The sequence below is a fragment of the Thunnus maccoyii genome, chromosome 10 (genome assembly GCF_910596095.1).
Source record: "Thunnus maccoyii chromosome 10, fThuMac1.1, whole genome shotgun sequence".
Lineage (NCBI taxonomy): Eukaryota > Metazoa > Chordata > Actinopteri > Scombriformes > Scombridae > Thunnus > Thunnus maccoyii.
Window position 1 is genome coordinate 881,675 of NC_056542.1, and position 21,152 is coordinate 902,826.

Here is a 21,152-nt window from a genome sequence, read left to right on the forward strand (position 1 = left end):
ACTGGAACAACATCAACCATCCCAGTAGTGATCAGCCAATCAGCACAATTTACTCAGAGCCCCTCCCACCTCTGTCCAGGTGCCAGAGTGTCTTTTCTGCCAACCAATCACAGCCAGGTGAGTTTTTACCTGGCGCTGGCCCCGCCCACACCCCCGAGGCCTGTGGGCGGAGCCAGCGCCACAGCGCCAACTCTCAGCTCTCATCTGCTCGTACAAATAAATTAATAATTTAAAAAAAGTATAAAGATGAGAGACGGTGTTTGGAGATTCAGCTGTTGGACTCAGTGAGGAAAGAAACAGTTGATACAGTTTTATCAGACTGACGCTCAGAGCGGCTGTTTAGTTACTGATACAGACAGACAAGCTGCTGCAGCAGAGCGACCTTCAACAGCCGGCGAATCCTCCTTTATCTCTTTCTCACAAACCTCCAGGAGCCGTTGTGACGACTGTACGTGTGGTTACACCCGAACAGACACGGCAGGAGCGTGAACACACAGGAACAAACCGTTCACACACACAAACCTGCTCAGTGAGCATTTCCTGTTGGAAAGACGTTTAAAACAGGTTGAAGAATGATTTAAAGATGTTGATTAAATGCTCAAATTCAGACGATATTTCATCAGGATTTGTGCTTCTGAGGAATCTGGATGTGTTTCTGAGTCAGGCTGTTATTTGTACGTTGTAAAGGATGAAATATTCCTGGTGAAACAAGGACCATTGAAGGATGGTTCCCACACCGGGTCTCAAACGCTGCTGTCACCTCACTGACCGCTCAGCCAAAGCTCAGCTCCACCAGACACACAGAGACCTGCTCGCTGTTATTTCACGTTTGATTTTCTTCCCAAAAAGAAATCATTTTAAAAATATTCATACAAAATAAATATTCATAAAAACCTGCTATCTGTGCTTTTTTGAACACTGTATTCAGATTTGGCTCCGCCCCCCACGCTATAGTTCCTGATTTATGACATTTTATATGAAACACATTTCACCAACCAGTGGAGAAAAACCTTCACACTAATCAATAATCAATATCTACAACTGAACAAATGATCAAAATGATTAAACAAATGTTTTGTGACACGTTGGTGTTGCAGCTGCTCGAAGAGAAGCTGAAACAGGGTCAAAGGTCGTAGACCAGTTTCACTGGTGGTTTCTGTCACTGAACATTTGACCCCCTGACCTGCAGATGTTCACATGGAAGAAGATCCTCCTGCTGCAGGGAACCAGCAGAACCATCAGAACCAGCAGAACCATCAGAACCAGCAGAACCATCAGAACCATCAGAACCATCAGAACCTGCAGAACAGAGCTGAAGACTGCATGGGTGAGAGACAGACAGGTTGTTGTCAGATCTTTTAGTTTTTCAGTCCCATAATGGTTCAAAAACAGTTCCATGCGGGACATGACGTCGTCTGTGTAGCTTCTCTGCTAATGTCTCTGTGTACAGCGTGTATGTATAATATATGGATGGATGTGTTATAAGAGCTGGAGGCTGAACATGGCGTCCAGTCAGTCCAGTAGGAACTGCTCGGCTGGTGCGTTGTTTTGTGCGGCTCATTGAATATACGCAGCAGTGTTTGTGGTTCCCGCTCAGCTCATAGAAATATTAATATTTAACCTCCGTGGATCAAACATTCATAACAGGAAGAGTCGTAATAGATGTTGTCTGTCAACAGTTTTACAGACGTGTCTTTTATAACGGAGGTCTTTGGAGGAAATGCGTTTTGGGCTGCAGTACTGGGAGTGACCACTGGGAGAAACTGGAGCAAGTCTGAGCAGCAGCGGCGCCGCATCAGCTCTTATTATACATCCATGTTTGAAGCTCAGAGATGCATCGCTTCCGTTTGACTCGGTATTTCTAGAGAGAAGTTGAGGCTTTTTGAACGGGACTCAGTCGGAGCAGCTAGCGGCCGTCGGCGACTATTTAACGTACTGAAGCCTCATGACGTGGGAGCTGCTGATTGGTCCGACTGACGTCATAGGACGTCATCTGGATTTTCCTTTAAACTCTGAAACATCAGCTGGTGAAATAAAATCTACATCGAGTCCTTTTAAAGTTGAAATAAAGTTTTTTTTTTACTCCTGGTTGCAGAGTTGGATGACGCCATCGACCCCGAGACTGGAGAACGAGCACAGGGATGACCCCGCCCCCCACCTGTCAACCAGAACGGCCCCGCCCACGTGATGATGTCATGTCGGTCTGTGGGCGGAGCCACAGAGACATTAAAAGGACTGCTGTGAAATACGACACCTGCAGCTGCTGACAGCAGGCAGGTGTTTATCCCTTCATCCTCTTCCTCATCCTCTTCCTCCACTGGAGAGGAGCAGCTGCTTCATGCTCAGGATCAGTCATCATATATTACTGATCAGTCATGTTTTAACCTCAATATTCTGTTACGTCAGCTTGTGTGGTGACTTTTAGCATTTATTGTGTTACATTTATTATTCTGTGTTTTATCGCGCTGCGTTTTTCAGTCTGTCAGTGTTTTTGTGTTTTTCTGCGCTGGAACAATGAATCGAGGATGTTTCTGTGGAATGAAAACAAACCCCGCTGACACTACTTCCTCTTTGTCTCAGCGAGTGAAACCAGTTTTCTGTTTTCTGGCGCTTGTTGCCTCACTGAGCAACATGCTGGTGTTACTGTTTCCCGCTTTTAGAGCAACACAGTTGAAAAGCAGCCGATCTGTTCTGTTCTCGTTATTTGACACTATTAAACCAGTCTGACCAGTTCAGGATGAAATAAAGCAGTAAACTTGCAAAAGGAGAATTTCTTAATATCCGCAGTAACTCAGAGAAGGCCGTTACCATGGAAACATTATGACCAAAAACTGTAAAAAGTTCTATTCTGGATTATAACTGTTAATCCAGGAAAAAACAGTTTGAGTTACTCTGAGATGCTGCAGTTTAACATGCTGGTGGCTGATGAATGTTTAATGTCACTAAATACGGTCAATAATCTGTAAATATACTGTGTGTGTATATATATATATATATATATATATATATATATATATATATATATATATGCTGATGGGCATCTGTTACATATTCTGTTGTCAGATTAATTATTTCTGATGTCTGAGAAAATCTGTACAAAACAAACACAGTCTGATCTGGTGTGAACTGGTGTGATCTGGTGTGATCTGGTGTGAACTGGTGTGATCTGGTGTGAACTGGTGTGAACTGGTGTGAACTGGTCTGATCTGGTCTGATCTGGTGTGAACTGGTTCGATTCAGGACTTCAGGACACATTTTAACAAAACATTTTTATTGTTAAAAAAAAAAATTAACTTTTTTACAAAAATATTAAAGAATCTGAAAGTTTTGTATTTACAGTTTTTTTCATGTACAATAAACACATCTGTGACCTTTGACCTTCAACATCAGCTGTGGCTCCTTTCATAACAAAAGTCTTCAAAACATCAAACGAACTTTATTTCTTCTGCTACAGACTCTCCGAGTCCTTTTATTGGTCAATGTTATTCTGCGGCTCTTCTGATTGGTTAATATCAGTCTTGCTCCTCATTGGCTGCTGGATCAGTGGGCGGAGCCTCGTCCTCTGAGCTGGTCTGACGAGCCGCGGTCCGAAAGAGACGCATCAAATCCCGAAACCTGCGAGAGACCTGCAGAGACGAGAAGCGTTAATGACTGCTGTCAGCTGATTGGTTTAAAACCTCAACAGAAGACTGAACAGCCAATCACCTCGCTGGGAGTCTTGTTGCCGAGCAGACTGGAGATGGCCTGGAACGTGTTCTGATTGGCTCCCTCCTGCTGACAGGTGGTCAGAATGACTCGATCTGCCTCCCTGAAAAACAGCAACAGGTTTCAACACAGTCAGACCTCCTCCTGCTCCTCCTGCTCCTCCTACAGAGTACGAGGAGGAGCAGCAGGTGCAGCAGGAGGAGGAAGAGCAGGAGGTGTACCTGGTCCAGAGGATGACTTTCTCTCCACTCGCAGTCAGAGAAATGTTCTTTGCACAGACGGGGAGGTCAGGAGGAGGACTGGGTCGAGGAGGAGCAGAGGAAGGAGAGGGAAGGGTGGAGGAGGCAGAGGAGGTGCAGGTAGAAAGACAGATGGAATATGTGGAGGAGGAAGTGGTAGAAGGACAGGTAGAGGAGGAGGTGGAGGGGTGAACAGAGGAGGTGGAGGAGGTACCAGAGGAGGTGGAGGTGGTAACAGAGGAGATGGAGAGGGTGGAGGAAGTGGAGAAGGTAACTGAGGAAGAGGAGGGAGTTGAGGAGGTAAGAGAGGAAGTGGAGGAGGTAAGAGAGGAGGTGGAGGAGGTAAGAGAGAAGGTGGAGGAGGTAAGAGAGGGGGTAAGAGAGGAGGTGGAGGAGGTAAGAGAGGAGGTGGAGGGTGTAATGGAGGAGATGGAGGGGGTTAAGGAGGTAAGAGAGGAGGTGGAGGGGGTTAAGGAGGTAAGAGAGGAAGTAGAGGGGGTAAGAGAGGAGGTGGAGGGTGTAACGGAGGAGATGGAGGGGGTTAAGGAGGTAAGAGAGGAGGTGGAGGGGGTTAAGGAGGTAAGAGAGGAGGTGGAGGGGGTTAAGGAGGTAAGAGAGGAAGTAGAGGGGGTAAGAGAGGAGGTGGAGGGGGTAAGAGAGGAGGTGGAGGGGGTTAAGGAGGTGAGAGAGGAGGTGGAGGAGGTAAGAGAGGGGGTAAGAGAGGAGGTGGAGGGTGTAACGGAGGAGATGGAGGGGGTTAAGGAGGTGAGAGAGGAGGTGGATGGAGTTTGTAGTGCCTCCTCTCTCCTGCTCCTCTTCAGAGAAGGGCTCTGCTCCTTCTCGCTGCTCTTCCTCTCCTCCTCATCTTCATCATCCTCCTCATCGTCCAGTTCATCCTCCTCCTCCTCCTTCTCATCCGTCAGAGGGAACGAGCCTTCCCATGATGCCGCGCTGCGATCTGTCAGCAGAAACAATAATCTTTACACACCTGTCTGTTAATTATAACACACACACACACACACACACACCTGTCTGTTAATTATAACACACACACACACACACACACACACACACACACCTGTCTGTTAATTATAACACACACACACACACACACACACACCTGTCTGTTAATTATAACACACACACACACACACACACACACCTGTCTGTTAATTATAACACACACACACACACACACACACACACACACACACACACACACACACACACACACACACCTGTCTGTTAATTATAACACACACACACACACACACACACCTGTCTGTTAATTATAACACTAATTATAACACACACACACCTGTCTGTTAATTATAACACACACACACACACACACACCTGTCTGTTAATTATAAAACACACACACACACACACACACACACACACACCTGTCTGTTAATTATAAAACACACACACACACACACACACACACACACACCTGTCTGTTAACTATAACACACACACACACACACACCTGTCTGTTAATTATAACACACACACACACACACACACACACACACCTGTCTGTTAACTATAACACACACACACACACCTGTCTATTAATTATAACACACACACACACACACCTGTCTGTTAATTATAACACACACACACACCTGTCTGTTAATTATAACACACACACACACCTGTCTGTTAATTATAACACACACACACACACACACACACACACACACACACCTGTCTGTTAATTATAACACACACACACACACACACCTGTCTGTTAATTATAACACACACACACACCTGTCTGTTAATTATAACACACACACACACACACACACACACCTGTCTGTTAATTATAACACACACACACACACACACACACACACACACACACACACACACACCTGTCTGTTAATTATAACACACACACACACACACACACACACACACACACCTGTCTGTTAATTATAACACACACACACACACACACACACACCTGTCTGTTAATTATAACACACACACACACACACACACACACACCTGTCTGTTAATTATAACACTAATTATAACACACACACACCTGTCTGTTAATTATAACACACACACACACACACACCTGTCTGTTAATTATAAAACACACACACACACACACACACACACACACACACACACACACCTGTCTGTTAACTATAACACACACACACACACACACCTGTCTGTTAACTATAACACACACACACACACCTGTCTGTTAATTATAACACACACACACACACACACACACACACACACACCTGTCTGTTAATTATAACACACACACACACACACACACACACACACACACACACACACACACCTGTCTGTTAATTATAACACACACACACACACACACCTGTCTGTTAATTATAACACACACACACACACACACCTGTCTGTTAACTGAACCTGTTACAGGTGATTCTGTCACAGTGAGTAAAGGACTCACCTGGTTGTGGACTGTCGTCCCCCTTCAGATCCAGGTCTTTGTCTCCTGGCTCGTCGTGGGTGGAGCCTATCTGGGCGTACAGAGGGTCCAGACTCTTCATGGCTCTGGACACGCCCCCTGAGCTCTGTGGAGGAAATGAACAGGTGTGTCAGGTGTTTGTACCTCTCTATCACCGGCTCACATTACACGTGATGACCTCACCAACAGACCTTGTTGCCATGGCAGCGAGAGCATCCTTTCCTCCTGTGTCTGCGGATCTTTGCATCGTGACAGAGGCAGGGCCAGTCTTTATCTGACCAATCACAGTCCTGGAAACACAAAAAACAGCGTCAGAAGAAGTTCATGTGTCAGAAGGTCACTAAAGGTCACCATGTGAGGTTTATTTTTCACACCTTGTAGTTTCTGTGGGCGTCCATCTTCCTCCTCTGGCGCCGGCTTGCCATTGGTTGGATCTTATGTCCCTCTTCTTCTTCTTCGAGCTCTGGGAGCGTAACTTCCTCAAAGCCACAGCTGGCTCCGCCTCCTGACCCTGCGCTGATGCCCTCACCGCCATCTAACCCGCCCCCTCCCTCCTCTGGCCAATGAGCTTCTTCGAACTGTCCTGGACGGGCAGGAGGTGGGCGGAGCTCATCAAAAAATACCCAGAATTCAGCTTGTAGATGGGTGTGGCCTTTCAGCAGGGTGTCCATCTGAGCTTTCAGCTGAAAGACATTAAACAGCTGATTGATTTCACCTCAACAGACCCGGAACCAAGTTCAGTCTGGTCTATTTAGAGCAGATGAGCCAGACAGGACGTCAGACACAAAAACATCATAATAAAATACCCTGTGTAGACTCAATCAGACCGATCGTATTATCAATAATAAACACAATTAAAACAGACAAATAAAGAAACCATTTAACTATGAAGCTGACATACAGAGTAGAAACACAAAAATCAAGGAAAAGTCAACAAATCAGGTATTTCAGTTGCTCTGCTACTGCAGTAATTACGGTAGCCTGAAGATGCTCGTTCAGCTTTGACTTCAGGCTGCTGTAATTACTGTAGTAACAGCGCAACAGAATTTAAAAGAAGCTGACTGCTGTCGCTCCGATCTCTGGTTGAAATGTCAGTGATTGTGTTGTAATCAGACTGATTGATGGTTAACCTCTCTGGTACCTCGTGGATGCTGGTCGGACTCAGGTCTGGACCGGCCTGCAGAGCCTTGATGATCTTCTGGTAATGTGACGGATTATCTCCAAAACTGATCTCCAACTGTCGCAGGAAACGTCGGCTGCGCTCAAACGCCTGCTGCTCCTCAAACTGCTCAGCCGGGAGAGAAACAGATCAGCGACTGACATCAGAGTCGGTTCATTCACAGCGGGCTACATACAACCACCCCGTGCTCCTCACCAGTCCGCACTCCAGCGCCTGCTCGGGATGCATGAAGGCGGCGAAGTCTCGGAGGAGGTCTGTCCGGTTTCCCAGGATGCAGCGCAGCTTCCTGAACAGCACGATCACCTGCTGTCCTTCTCCCACCAGCTCGAACTCGTTCAGCAGAGACACAAACTCCTCCACCTTCCCGGGAACGTCCTGCAGCGCCTCGCGCACCTGACGACACACGGCAACACGGTCACCTAGACAACCATCAGCACGACCTCACCTGTTCCTACTGTTGCTATGGAAACTCCTCTCCAGGTTACAGAGGAGACTGTATTAAGACCTATGTGAACTCTGAGACAGTTTGTAGCTGAATTCACTGTTCGATCCTGTGACCAGTGATGGAATAAGTACTCAGATACTTTACTGCAGTAAAAGTACTAATACAACAAAGTAAAAATACTCCATTACAAGTAAAAGTCCTGCATGAAAAATCCTCCTGCAGTAAAAGTACATAAGTATTATGAGCTTGATGTAGTTAAAGTATTGCAGTAAAAGTACATAAGTATTATGAGCTTGATGTAGTTAAAGTATTGCAGTAAAAGTACATAAGTATTATGAGCTTGATGTAGTTAAAGTATTGCAGTAAAAGTAGTGGTTTGGTCCCTCTGACTGATGTATTATTATATATGACATCATTAGATTATTAATAGTGAAGCATCAGTGTTAGAGCAGCATGTTACTGTTGTAGCTGCTGGAGGTGGAGCTAGTTTACACTACTTTATATACAGTTAGCTAGTTTAGTCCAGTGGTTCCCAACCTAGGGGTCGGGCCCCTCCAAAGGGTCAGCAGATAAATCTGAGGGGTGGTGAGATGATTAATGGGAGAGGAAAGAAGAAAAAACAAAGTTCTGATACACAAATCTGTTTTCAGTTTTTGGACTTTTTCTCTAATCTTTGATTTTTGGCTTCATCTTCTCTGTAACTTCACAGGAAGTGAAGTCACGTTCTGAGTTTTGGCGTCTCACCCTGTTGAGGTAACTCTGGGCGAACGCCACGTCTTTGCTCTCTCTGTGCGGGTCGTTGTCCAGGAGGTTTTCGTCGTACAGCAGCAACAGTTTAGCAGCGTCTTTACTGTGACGCTCCTGACGACTCCTCCTCAGACCGCGGAGAGGTCGGCTTCGACCTGCAGAGAAGAAGTCCAGAGAAGAAGAAACTCAAAAACATGAAACATCATCGACTCACTGAGAGAAAAGTTCCCGACATTAAAAAGAAGAGACAGACCTCTTCCTCGTCCAGGACACCTCCCTCCTCCTCTGGGTGTCCCCTCACAGGATGGCGTCTCCTCATCTCCCCCGGCCTTAGTGCTCCTCCCCTCTCCTGACTCCTCCCCTTTAGGCCCCTCCTCCTCCTCCTCCTCTTCCTCCTCCTGAGAGCCGGGGGAGGTCGGAGAGTGATCCTCCTCAGAGTCTCCGTCTGCACAGAGCCTCCTCTCCGACGCCAGCCACGTCAGCTGCTTCATCGTCTCCTAGAAAAGGTCAAAGGTCAGCGCTCAGTCGTCTCCTAGACAACATTGATCCACATTTTGCGTTTTATGGACCAAACGACTAATCGATTAATTGAGAAAATAATCATCAGATGACTCGATGAAAATAACTGAGTACTTCCTGTTTACCTGTAACTCTGGAACAGACAGCACTGACTCTTCCGACGCTGATGACATCACCTCCTCCTCATCTTCATCCTGAGTGAGGTCATCAAAGTCCTCCTCCTCTTCCTCCTCGCCCTGCCTGTCCTGATCTTCATCCTTATCCTTCTCTCCGTCCTCGTCCCGCTCTCCTTCTCCGTCCTCCCTCTGTCCGTCCTCCTCCTCCTCCCCTTCTCCTCCCTGCTCTCCCTCTCCTCCTCCTCCTCCTCCTCCTCCACCTGCTTCCTCCTCTCCACCTCCTCCTGCCTCTCTCCTCTCTTCCTCCTCTCCACCTCCTCCTGCCTCTCTCCTCTCTTCCTCCTCTCCACCTCCTCCTGCCTCTCTCCTCTCTTCCTCCTCTCCACCTCCTCCTGCCTCTCTCCTCTCTTCCTCCTCTCCACCTCCTCCTGCCTCTCTCCTCTCTTCTTCCTCTCCACCTCCTCCTGCCTCTCTCCTCTCTTCCTCCTCTCCACCTCCTCCTGCCTCTCTACTCTCTTCCTCCACTCCACCATTTTCTCCTCCGTTCAAACAGACGACACCCAGATGAGTCCAGCTCCTCTCCTCCTCCTCCTCCTCCTCCTCCTCCTCCTCCTCTCCTGCACAGGACGACAGTGTTGATGTAGACCCTGGACTTTCCTCGTCTCCTCCCTCCTCCATCTGTCTCACCTCCACCTGTCTGTCTGCCTCTGGCTGGGGGCGGGGCCTTGCGGAGGTCTTCTCCACCTCCTCCTGCTCCTGGTTGATCAGACCATGGAGCTTCTGCCCCAGAGCATGCTGGGAGGTGGTGGTGGACGGAGCCGAAGGCGTCCACACCATCTGGAGGACGACGTAGCCTGGCTTCACAACAGCAGCTGAGCAGGGCATTATGGGATTTGTAGTGTCAGGGTTGGAAACGGAGGGGAAGGGGAGGAGGAGGGGCAGGGGCCCGGTGTCTTGTTGCCTAGAAACGCTTCTCTGCCCAATAGGAAGGCAGGACTGGATGATGTCAGCACACAAGGGGTGGGCGGGGACTGGACCGGCCCCACGGGGAGGAGGCGGAGCTAAAGAAACAGCTCCTGAAACAGCGGGGACGTTGGTGGGTAATGTGACATCTGCAGCAGGTCGGTGGGCCACGTAGCTGATTGACTGCAAGTCCACCTCTCTGTCTGCCTGTCTGTCTGCCTGTCTGTCTGCCGGCCTGTCCACCTGTCTGTCTGCCGGGCAGAGCGGCAGCAGAGATGCATTATGGGCCAGGGTGAAGAGCCGTCTATGTGGGCGGGCCGGTGGGCGGGCCGACTTGTTGTGCCAGTAGGGGTGGAGCCTGAGGGTGCAGCCTTGGGGGAGGGAGGAGGGGTAGCGTGGAGGACAGGTGTTCAGTCGGGTCCTCTGGATGATCTGCTGACTGTTCTACAGGTGAGAATCATCAGAGAAGCAGAGTCACAACCAACAACCTGATGGTTCCATCAGACTGCACAGTTACTGACAGCTTAGTGTATTCAGTATCTTTATGTAACATAATATAAAAATTAAATAAAACTGCAAGCAGCGTTGGTCGGGACCTCGCACTCCGTCGGGATCAGATCATTTTGCTTTTTAAAAATGAGGGATATTTATTACAAGTGTGGTGTGCTTTTATTTTGAAAGTTTGATTGACATGTGTACTGTCAGGTGTGTAGAGACAATAAGTAACTGCAGCTGGACACAGAAAAATACTCATATATTTGAATGGAGAGTGTGAGTGAACCCACACCTTTTTGAACATTTACTGCTTCCACATAGTTTTAGATACAAACTTCATTTGAACTTTAAATGAGTCACGAGACTTTGACCTACAAATCTTGAATTTACATGTTTTTTCTATCTTTTACTGTTTTTGAGATATTAGAGTGTGAGTTTTAAAGTCTTTTCTTGCTCCTCCTGTGATTTTATAATGAGTGTGTATTGCGGAATGTTTCACAGCACTGAGGGAGTGACATCACCAGGAGCAGTTGGAGAGGAGGATTTTAGAGTACGCTTCTTGTGAAATATCCTCATAAATCCCATGACTTTGGCCAAATCTTACATTAAAAATCATATTTTAGTAGGAAATTTCGTGGTGAATCCATTGATACAGGTTTGAAAGTGGTCAGACTTATAGTTTAGATGTCAGAAGCCTCTGTTTGACACAAAGTTCATGCCCATAGATTGCCTCCCCATTGGTTTACATTGTAAGTGTGATGTGGCACTGCAACTTTCAGGGCTTATTAAATCCAAACCGTTCGAGTTATTACAAAGTTTTTAACAACTTTCAGCATAGTGTCATAAGTCATGTATTAAAGTTTGAAGCCGATACCATTAACACCCTTGGAGGAGATAGCGTTTGTTCAGGGGCCAAAATTGGGGCAAAGTCTTATTTTGAAAGGCTAATTGCGGACTTCCTGTTGGATTTAGGTCAGGGGTGTCAGCAGATGATTTGTAGGTCTTGATGACACAAATAATTGAGTTTTGGTTTGATCTCTCTACGACATTCCTACGGGCCGTGGCGGCCATTTTAGTTACATAGGTGGCGCTAGAGAGCACAATTTGGCACTTTGGGGGTTAATTTTTACATTTTATCAAATTTTTCACCAGACCTGATATGCGTGCCAAATTTGGTGAGTTTTTGAGCATGTTTAGGGGGTTAAATTTAAGGTTTAAGTGGCGTAATAATAAAGAAAGAAAGAAAGAAACAAACAAACAAACACATGAAAAACAATAGGGTCGTCGCCCTCAGGCCCTTGTTTTACAGTAGTCCTCAGTCCCTAAATATAAAAACCAAGTGATTTAATTCAGCAGGTGTCAGGCTTCACACTGGTCTGGATCTAGTTGAGTCTCTCTCACCTTGAGCCAGTTAGGCATGGTGGAAGTCTTTCTGTCCACTGGGGGGCGCTGGTCTCCCGGCTGGATTCTGCTGCAGGCCAGCGGCAGCGGGGGGACGACTCCCTGCGTCAGGAACACCTGAGAACACGTCGAACAGGCAGAGATCACACTGTTACCTGTCCAACTACAGAGGTGTTTGTAACAGAGGAAAAGAGTCGAGGTGCTGTTAAGATTGACTGATGATGTCACACGGCGATGTGTGGTGATGTCACAGTGATGTCACAGTGAAGTCACCTTGATGACGTTGTTGTGTGGCGCTCTGGGGCTGCTCATCTCTCGGACATGTTTCCTGAAGTTCCATCGTGTCTTACAGAGCAGGTAGGAGCTGATCAGCTGATCCGGCTGGACCGTCCCCTCAAAGTGCTTCAGACCCAGGATGATCAGCCTGCACAGAGGCATCATGGGAATTTATTACTGTCAGCCTGCACAGAGGCATCATGGGAATTTATTACTGTCAGCCTGCACAGAGGCATCATGGGAATTTATTACTATCAGCTTGCACAGAGGCATCATGGGAATTTACTACTGTCAGTCTGCACAGAGGCATCATGGGAATTTACTACTGTCAGCTTGCACAGAGGCATCTACGTACCCGTCCTCTCCCGCGGTGTAAACGCTCCGGTGGTGTCGGGTGTGGAGGGCGGGGTCCAGGCTGCAGACAGGAAGTAGTTCTGGGTAGAGGAAAACAGGCCGGGTGGCGAACAGCCAGGTGGTGTCGGCGGGCAGCAGGGGGAAGGCGTGGCCTAAACAGAAGCAGCAGAACATGAAGCAGCTGACAGAACGTCTGAAATAAACACCTCTCCTGTCACTTCACAGAGGGAGGTTCATTCCTCCTGCTTACTGTTGGTTGCAGGAGTCATCGTGGGGAGCCAGCGTCTGGATACAGCAGGAGCAAGAGGAGCAGCAGGAGGCTCCTCTCTCTGCTCCACCTCCTGCAGGAGATCCAGCGCTGGCCGCAGGTTACAGACTCTGAAACAGCTGGGGAGGAACACCTCCTCCTGACGCCTGGCAAACTGCTGCAGCTCCTCCTGGAGGCGGGAGGGAGGAGAGGTTAGTTTGTTGTTGTTTACTGACTGACCAGGTAGTGTTTGTGTTGTTTACTGTCTGACCAGGTAGTGTTTGTGTTGTTTACTGACTGACCAGGTAGTGTTTGTGTTGTTTACTGTCTGACCAGGTAGTGTTTGTGTTGTTTACTGACTGACCAGGTAGTGTTTTTGTTGTTTACTGACTGACCAGGTAGTGTTTTTGTTGTTTACTGACTGACCAGGTAGTGTTTGTGTTGTTTACTGACTGTGCTGTTGTTTACTGTCTGACCAGGTAGTGTTTGTGTTGTTTACTGACTGTGCTGTTGTTTACTGTCTGACCAGGTAGTGTTTGTGTTGTTTACTGACTGACCAGGTAGTGTTTGTGTTGTTTACTGACTGTGCTGTTGTTTACTGTCTGACCAGGTAGTGTTTGTGTTGTTTACTGACTGTGCTGTTGTTTACTGTCTGACCAGGTAGTGTTTGTGTTGTTTACTGACTGACCAGGTAGTGTTTGTGTTGTTTACTGACTGTGCTGTTGTTTACTGTCTGACCAGGTAGTGTTTGTGTTGTTTACTGTCTGACCAGGTAGTGTTTGTGTTGTTTACTGACTGACCAGGTAGTGTTTGTGTTGTTTACTGACTGTGCTGTTGTTTACTGTCTGACCAGGTAGTGTTTGTGTTGTTTACTGTCTGACCAGGTAGTGTTTGTGTTGTTTACTGACTGACCAGGTAGTGTTTGTGTTGTTTACTGACTGACCAGGTAGTGTTTGTGTTGTTTACTGTCTGACCAGGTAGTGTTTGTGTTGTTTACTGACTGACCAGGTAGTGTTTGTGTTGTTTACTGACTGACCAGGTAGTGTTTAGTGATGCAGGCTTCGTGGTTTAGGGCGTCAACACGGCGGCTCAGCAGGTGAACCTGAGTCAGCAGCTGAACATGCTGAGAGAGAAAAACAGTTCAGTCACAGCGTCTCAGGTGAAAAACACCTGGATATCAAGCGTCTGCAGGTTGGAGGTACATACATATTAGATACAATATAAGATACTACATGAAATACTTATGGAGAGAAATATATGTGATTGGACTAATCTAGATGTGGGGCAGGAACATGTGATGGGGGGTCTCGACATCATTTTATGGAACAGGAAGCAGATGAGGGGGAAGTGATGTCAGACAACATGGTGGCCATCTTGAATACCTGCTGTATCTGCTGCTGCAGCTGCAGTTTCTGCGTGTAGTCCAGGTGGAGCGTGGGGCAGACCCGGCTCGGCAGCACTATGACGGATGTGACGGTGTCGGGTTGTGGGCTGGGTGTGTCCTTCAGGTTCACGTTGTCCCGCTGATGATTGGTGGTGTCCTGCAGGGCTCTCCTCTGCTGCAGAGCTTCATACTGTTTCCTGACCGTCCGCCGCCGCTCTGTTAGCATGCTGGCTAACGGTGCCTCAAAGCTACAGACAGCAACCAGGGAGGAAAGTACTGTAACTTAAAGGACACATACCAGCTCTATATTTATATTCTACTGGGCTCTACTGGAATATCTTTGCATGATAACTGGTCCTACTGGTCCTTTATGCAGCCCCTCAGTTCAGCCTCTGTCTGAAACAGGCCGTTTTAGCTCCTGTCTCTTTAAGGCCCCGCCTCCTGATGAGCCCACTCTGTTCTGATTGGTCAGCTTCAGGAAGCTTCCTCCGGCCCCAGAAACACCACATGGAAATACCTTAGCAACCACCTTAGCAACAACGGACGGCCATTCATGCACGACGAGCCAACGTCAGCTCATCAGCAAGGTTGAAGCCCTGAGTTTTGACTTGCAGGCAGCATTTCTACATACATTCACCTCATGTTTTACAACTTTAAACATGTTTAACATCCGACATCAGAACAGCATATAAATAACATAAAATATGTCTCCTTTAAGTTCTGTCAGGTTCAACAGTGACACAGCTGTTTCCAAACACAAGCTCCACCCCTCGAGGGGCGTGGCCTGATGACTGACGACAGTCGCGTGGATACCCGCGCCGAGATGTGCCAGCTGTGTTTGGAGAGGTTTCTGACCGGGACGCTTCTGCTGAGATAAACTGACACAGGAGGAGGCGGAGCCTTTGCATCACGCCATCAACACTACTTTTTGATGACACTCAAATAAAATGGCGGAGAGTAAACGCAGTGCACCGTGTAGTAAATGTCTCCTCTCAGCTGGATTCTTCTTCATGACTTTTATGTGAAGAAGAAGCAGCAGCAGAGGCCATTTTTCTTCCTCCCAACCCAAACAGTCACAGCACTTCTCTGCTGCACCGTCCCAACAGGAGGACCCCGCCCCCTCCCCCCGACCTCCTACCAGGACACACTGAACATAGTTACCGTAACGCCTGGGGGACGTTGAATTTGGGTCCAGTCTGTGACGGGGCCTCCTCCTCCTCCTGCTGCTCCTCTTTCTCAGCAGTCACCTCCTCCTCCTCCTCTTCCTCCTCCTGGAGCTGCACAGTTAAAACACGTCAGCGTCACATGAAAAGACATTTTTCACTAAACAGTCCCTGAACGCAGGAACAAAAGTGTTGTTCAGGATTCCTGTTTGAGTTTAAACTGATCAGAAATGTGATGACTGTTTACTCTCATACTGACACACATCAACTCAGCAAGTAAACAAAACGCCATGGAAACCACAGAAACCAGTAACCAGTAATCTAAACTCACAATCATTAGTAGGAATCAGAAACAGCAGCTCAACTCACTGTGTCAAACAGCTCCTCCAGCAGCTCGTTCACCTCCTTCTCTGAAAAACAAGAGAACAGTTAACACTGAGGTCCTGGGAAGCTCCTCCAGTATGTTTTATCAGAACTACTGGGAGGACTGGTGTCTCCCAGTCCATGAGACCTACTGGTGATCTGGACCGCTCGGTCCGTCCTGTAGTCCTCCAGGTCGGGTTCATCCAGGTCGTCCAGGAAGTTGTACTCTGGGTCGTCGTCATCATCAGCTTCCTCTGAGAAAACAAACAGGTTCAGTCAGCTGTCAGAACTGTAAACAACAACAAAAAAAACAAACAAACATTCAGGAACGTCTTCTAGTTCCTGTCTGTTCAGGAAAACTGCTTCACGACACCTTTGCCGTCTGCGTGACCTCTGACCTTCATTGTCGGGGGCCATGAGACCCTGCAGCCACCGCGTCCAGTGACGGTCTTCTTCCAGCTGGGCGGAGCCCTGATCGTACATGTCAGCGGTGATGTCAGGGGCCAGAAGCTCCGCCTCCAGCTGCCCCAGAGGAACATTAACCAGAGGAAGCTTGGAGCGTGTGCGGTACGCCAAACAGCTGGAGCCTTCATCATCATCATCACCAGCTTTTCTGTCCAGAGACTGAGAGAGAGACAGGGAGGGGTTACCTGGTTATAGGTGTAGGCGGGGCTGGGAGGGGTTACCTGGTTATAGGTGTAGGCGGGGCTGGGAGGGGTTACCTGGTTATAGGTGTAGGCAGGGCTGTGAGGGGGGGAGGGGTTACCTGGTTATAGGTGTAGGCGGGGCTGGGAGGGGGGAGGGGTTACCTGGTTATAGGTGTAGGCGGGGCTGGGAGGGGGGAGGGGTTACCTGGTTATAGGTGTAGGCGGGGCTGGGAGGGGGGGAGGGGTTACCTGGTTATAGGTGTAGGCGGGGCTGGGAGGGGGGGAGGGGTTACCTGGTTATAGGTGTAGGCGGGGCTGTGAGGGGGGGAGGGGTTACCTGGTTATAGGTGTAGGCAGGGCTGGGAGGGGGGAGGGGTTACCTGGTTATAGGTGTAGGCGGGGCTGGGAGGGGGGGGGGTTACCTGGTTATAGGTGTAGGCAGGGCTGGGAGGGGGGGAGGGGTTACCTGGTTATAGGTGTAGGCAGGGCTGGGGGGGGGGGGGTTACCTGGTTATAGGTGTAGGCAGGGCTGGGAGGGGGGGAGGGGTTACCTGGTTATAGGTGTAGGCAGGGCTGTGAGGGGGGGAGGGGTTACCTGGTTATAGGTGTAGGCAGGGCTGGGAGGGGGGAGGGGTTACCTGGTTATAGGTGTAGGCGGGGCTGGGAGGGGGGGGGGTTACCTGGTTATAGGTGTAGGCAGGGCTGGGAGGGGGGGGGGTTACCTGGTTATAGGTGTAGGCGGGGCTGGGAGGGGGGGAGGGGTTACCTGGTTATAGGTGTAGGCGGGGCTGGGAGGGGGGGAGGGGTTACCTGGTTATAGGTGTAGGCAGGGCTGGGAGGGGGGGAGGGGTTACCTGGTTATAGGTGTAGGCGGGGCTGGGAGGGGGGGTTACCTGGTTATAGGTGTAGGCGGGGCTGGGAGGGGGAGGGGTTACCTGGTTATAGGTGTAGGCGGGGCTGGGAGGGGGGGTTACCTGGTTATAGGTGTAGGCGGGGCTGGGAGGGGGAGGGGTTACCTGGTTATAGGTGTAGGCGGGGCTGGGACGGGGGGAGGGGTTACCTGGTTATAGGTGTAGGCGGGGCTGGGAAGGGGGGGGGCGGTTACCTGGTTATAGGTGTAGGCGGGGCTGGGAAGGGGAGGGGTTACCTGGTTATAGGTGTAGGCGGGGCCGTGAGGGGGAGGGGTTACCTGGTTATAGGTGTAGGGGGGGCTGGGAGGGGGGGAGGGGTTACCTGGTTATAGGTGTAGGCGGGGCTGGGAGGGGGGGGGGGTTACCTGGTTATAGGTGTAGGGGGGGCTGGGAGGGGGGGGGGTTACCTGGTTATAGGTGTAGGCGGGGCTGGGAGGGGGGGTTACCTGGTTATAGGTGTAGGCGGGGCTGCAGTCCAGTTCCTCCTCCACAGCGTTCAGTCTCTCCAGGAAGGAGGATTCAGCGGGAGCAGTGAGGAGGTGCTGAGGAGCACAGGTGGAGGTCATCACCTCCTCTCTCAGGTGTCCTGGAGATCTCTAAACAACAGATGTTAGAACTTTCAGCAGGACGACTGCAGACTGAAGAGTGACAGGACATCCCAGCACCCACCTGGAACACCTGACCCCTCTAACAATCACCTGAGCTCAGGAGGTACTATGACATCACACATGACATCACATGTCACCTGGGCAGTACAGTGAGGATCAGAGAGAATATATAATATCTACACACACTGTTTCCTGACAGGTATGTACAGGTGTTCACCACATGGTACCATGCAGGTAAATCACCTGAACAGGTCTGAGATCAGGGTACCTGTTCATCAGCTGTATGGTCTGCTGGCGGTCTAGGCTGAGGGCAGTGCATTCTGGGAGGTGAAGCAAAGCTGTCAGCGTCACTGAGGAAGGTCTGCGCACGCACACACACACACACACGCACACACACACAAACACACACACACACACACACACACGCACACGCACACACACAAACATTTAGTTATATGATTTAACACAACAACACACCATAAAACCAGTTCTGATCAACCATAAATCAACTTCAACTGAAACCCACCTCCTCAGCCGTGTCCTCTTCCTCCTCTTCCTCATCAGGACAATACTCTTCATCTGACGAGTCTTCATCCTCCTCAAGATCAATGTCAACAAACTGAGGAGGCTGTAGGAGAGACAGACAGTTAGACAGTCAGAGAGAGACAGACAGTTAGACAGTCAGAGAGACAGACAGTTAGACAGTCAGAGAGAGACAGACAGTTAGACAGTCAGAGAGAGACAGACAGTAATTGCAGACTGGGTCTATTAGTTTACCTTGACTGTGGTTGTGTTCACTGCTGACAGACTCCAGTTCAGTGGCTGTAAACAGACAGACAGACAGACAGACAGACAGACAGGTTAAGCAGACTTGTTTGGGTCTCCAGGTTAAATATCAGAGAGGATTGTGGGAAGTTGAGTTCACCTGTCCCTGCTGGACGGCCTGCTTCAGTCTGGAGCGGGTCATCTTTGGCTCCTGGTGAGAAACAAACACAGACGGTCTGTAGCTTCACAGGTTTGACGTGGCGGGAAAATGACATTTAACAATGTGAAGATGCTTCCTGCAGCTGCAGGAGGACAGAAACACTCACAAACATGGGCAGGTCCTGAGTGTCTCTGATGGCAGCTTTCATCATGGCCACCACGCGCTCATGAGTGATCACCTCCTGACACGGGACAGGAAACACGTTACCAAGAGTTTCATACATGTTCTCAGTCACATGTGGACTATAAACTGTGAAAACATGCTGGGCTTCATGCAAGAAACACTCACACCAACAGATTCACTCTGAAGAGGCTCGTATGAGTCATTTAAGAAAATCTGTTGCGTTCATCAGTTTTCTTGGATTTTCTCTCAATGAAATTATAGAATAAGAACGTGACAATGTTCTTGTCAGGTGTATGTATGTTCACTGTGTGTGTGTGTGTGTGTGTGTGTGTGTGTGTGTGTGTGTGTGTGTGTGTGTGTGTGTGTGTGTGACGCTCACATGCAGGATGGCGCGCACATTGCTGGACGTCAGGTTGTGCTGTTTGGACTTCCTGTCCAGATCAATGTCCAGTCGTCCCAGTTCATCCTCACTAGACTCACCTGTCTCCGTGGCGACCGCCTGCTCACCTGTCGTCCCGCCACCTGAGCAGGAGACAGACAGCTGTCTGTTAGCACACCAGCTGATTTCAACCAAACTTTATGTAAAACATGATCCGACAAGTGTTCAGTTGTCATCATGATGTCACTTCTGCTGTACCTAAGACAGGTGTCCTCTCCTCTTCCTGTCTGTCCTCGGTGGAACTTCCTGTGTGAGGGGCAAATGCTGTCTGTGACTTCCTGTCCCATTTGAAGACGCTTGTCTCTGCATCCGTCCTCACGGATTTGGACTCCAGAGGACAGACGTCTTCCTCTGCTGGACGCCGCTTTTATTGAATGATCAGTAAAATAACCAATTAGAGCTGCAACAATTAGTCAATTAGTTGCCGACAATTAAATTAATCAACAACTATTTTGATCAATTAATCGTTTTGAGTCACATTTTAAGGAAAAAATGTCCAAATTCTCTGATTCCAGCTTCTTAAATGTGAATATTTTCTGGTTTCTTTAGTCTCTGTGACAGTAAACTGAAGATCTTTGGATTCTGGACAAAACAGTTGCATCCCAATAACCAATCAATACAACACCTGATCATACCATCACTGCTCGTATGTCATAACTATACAAGTTATCTATCTATCTATCTATCTATCTATATCGTTATATTCTGCACATTTCCAGAATTCCAGTGTGTTAAACCAGCAGTCAGGTGTCCATAGTGACAGTAAAGAGGTTTTCCTCGCTGTAATCATTCCTCCTGTTCATACTGGATATTAAAAGATCCTTCAAATGTGCTTTCAATGGAAGTGATGGAGGCCAAAATCCACAGTGTGTCCACACAGTCATTTATTCCTTATCAGTCAAGACAGAAACTGTCTCCTCTCCCTCATTAGCTCATTAGCTTAGCTTAGCTTAGCTTAGTTTAGAAGCCGGTTGAACTGTGACGGTTTATATTGTTCCGGTTCGACAAACATCTTATAACGGAGCAGCAGCTCCGAACATGAGTCAACTCGAAGCTGCTACAGGCTGAAACAGTGAAAACTTACCCGCAGACTGACGCTAGCAGCCATCTACTCAGACATGCTAACTCTGCTAGCTTCTTCTTCTGTTCCGCTAACAACAATAACACTTCCGGCCCGCGTCGCTTCTTCTTCTTCGTCGTGTTAGTGTGCGGATCGCAAACCAACTTCAACGGTGCATACCGCCACCTGCTGTATCTGAGACTATAGAAGTTTCCTACAAATATCCAGTAATAATCAACCCAGCAGTCTTTAAATAGCAGAGGTGCAAAATAACTAAATACATTTACTCAAGTACTG

At 48.5% G+C, this 21,152-nt stretch overlaps 1 protein-coding gene across 1 annotated transcript; it reads right to left on the minus strand.

Annotated features, from left to right (window-relative positions):
- Window positions 1–3,416: 3,416 nt before the first annotated feature.
- gon4lb (gon-4 like b) lies at window positions 3,417–21,006 on the minus strand. The gene is made up of 32 exons (XM_042423569.1): window positions 20,880–21,006; window positions 19,994–20,159; window positions 19,736–19,878; window positions 19,340–19,414; window positions 19,174–19,224; window positions 19,026–19,070; window positions 18,775–18,876; window positions 18,517–18,609; window positions 18,087–18,236; window positions 16,481–16,706; window positions 16,235–16,336; window positions 16,089–16,129; window positions 15,718–15,833; window positions 14,555–14,804; window positions 14,209–14,295; window positions 13,176–13,362; window positions 12,927–13,077; window positions 12,569–12,719; window positions 12,296–12,412; window positions 9,905–10,843; window positions 9,446–9,652; window positions 9,055–9,298; window positions 8,799–8,956; window positions 7,805–8,002; window positions 7,571–7,714; window positions 6,804–7,112; window positions 6,621–6,719; window positions 6,412–6,535; window positions 4,634–4,902; window positions 3,927–4,159; window positions 3,706–3,808; window positions 3,417–3,626 (listed from the first exon to the last, which is right to left on the minus strand). The coding sequence occupies exons 1-32, from the start codon at window positions 20,901–20,903 to the stop codon at window positions 3,513–3,515; spliced, it is 5,418 nt and encodes a 1,805-aa protein (XP_042279503.1). The 5' UTR covers window positions 20,904–21,006; the 3' UTR covers window positions 3,417–3,512.
- Between the last annotated feature and the right edge of the window lie 146 nt (window positions 21,007–21,152).

What these genes read in the sequence shown, in the direction of transcription:
- gon4lb (XM_042423569.1), bottom strand. Translation starts at nt 20,903, where the DNA reads ATGGCTGCTAGCGTCAGTCTGCGG. An exon ending in CCCAGAGTTACCTCAACAGG is followed by an intron (nt 8,003 to 8,798) that starts GTGAGACGCCAA and finishes GTGTGTCGTCAG; the next exon opens with GTGCGCGAGGCGCTGCAGGA. An exon ending in AAAGTCATCCTCTGGACCAG is followed by an intron (nt 3,809 to 3,926) that starts GTACACCTCCTG and finishes GCTGTTTTTCAG; the next exon opens with GGAGGCAGATCGAGTCATTC.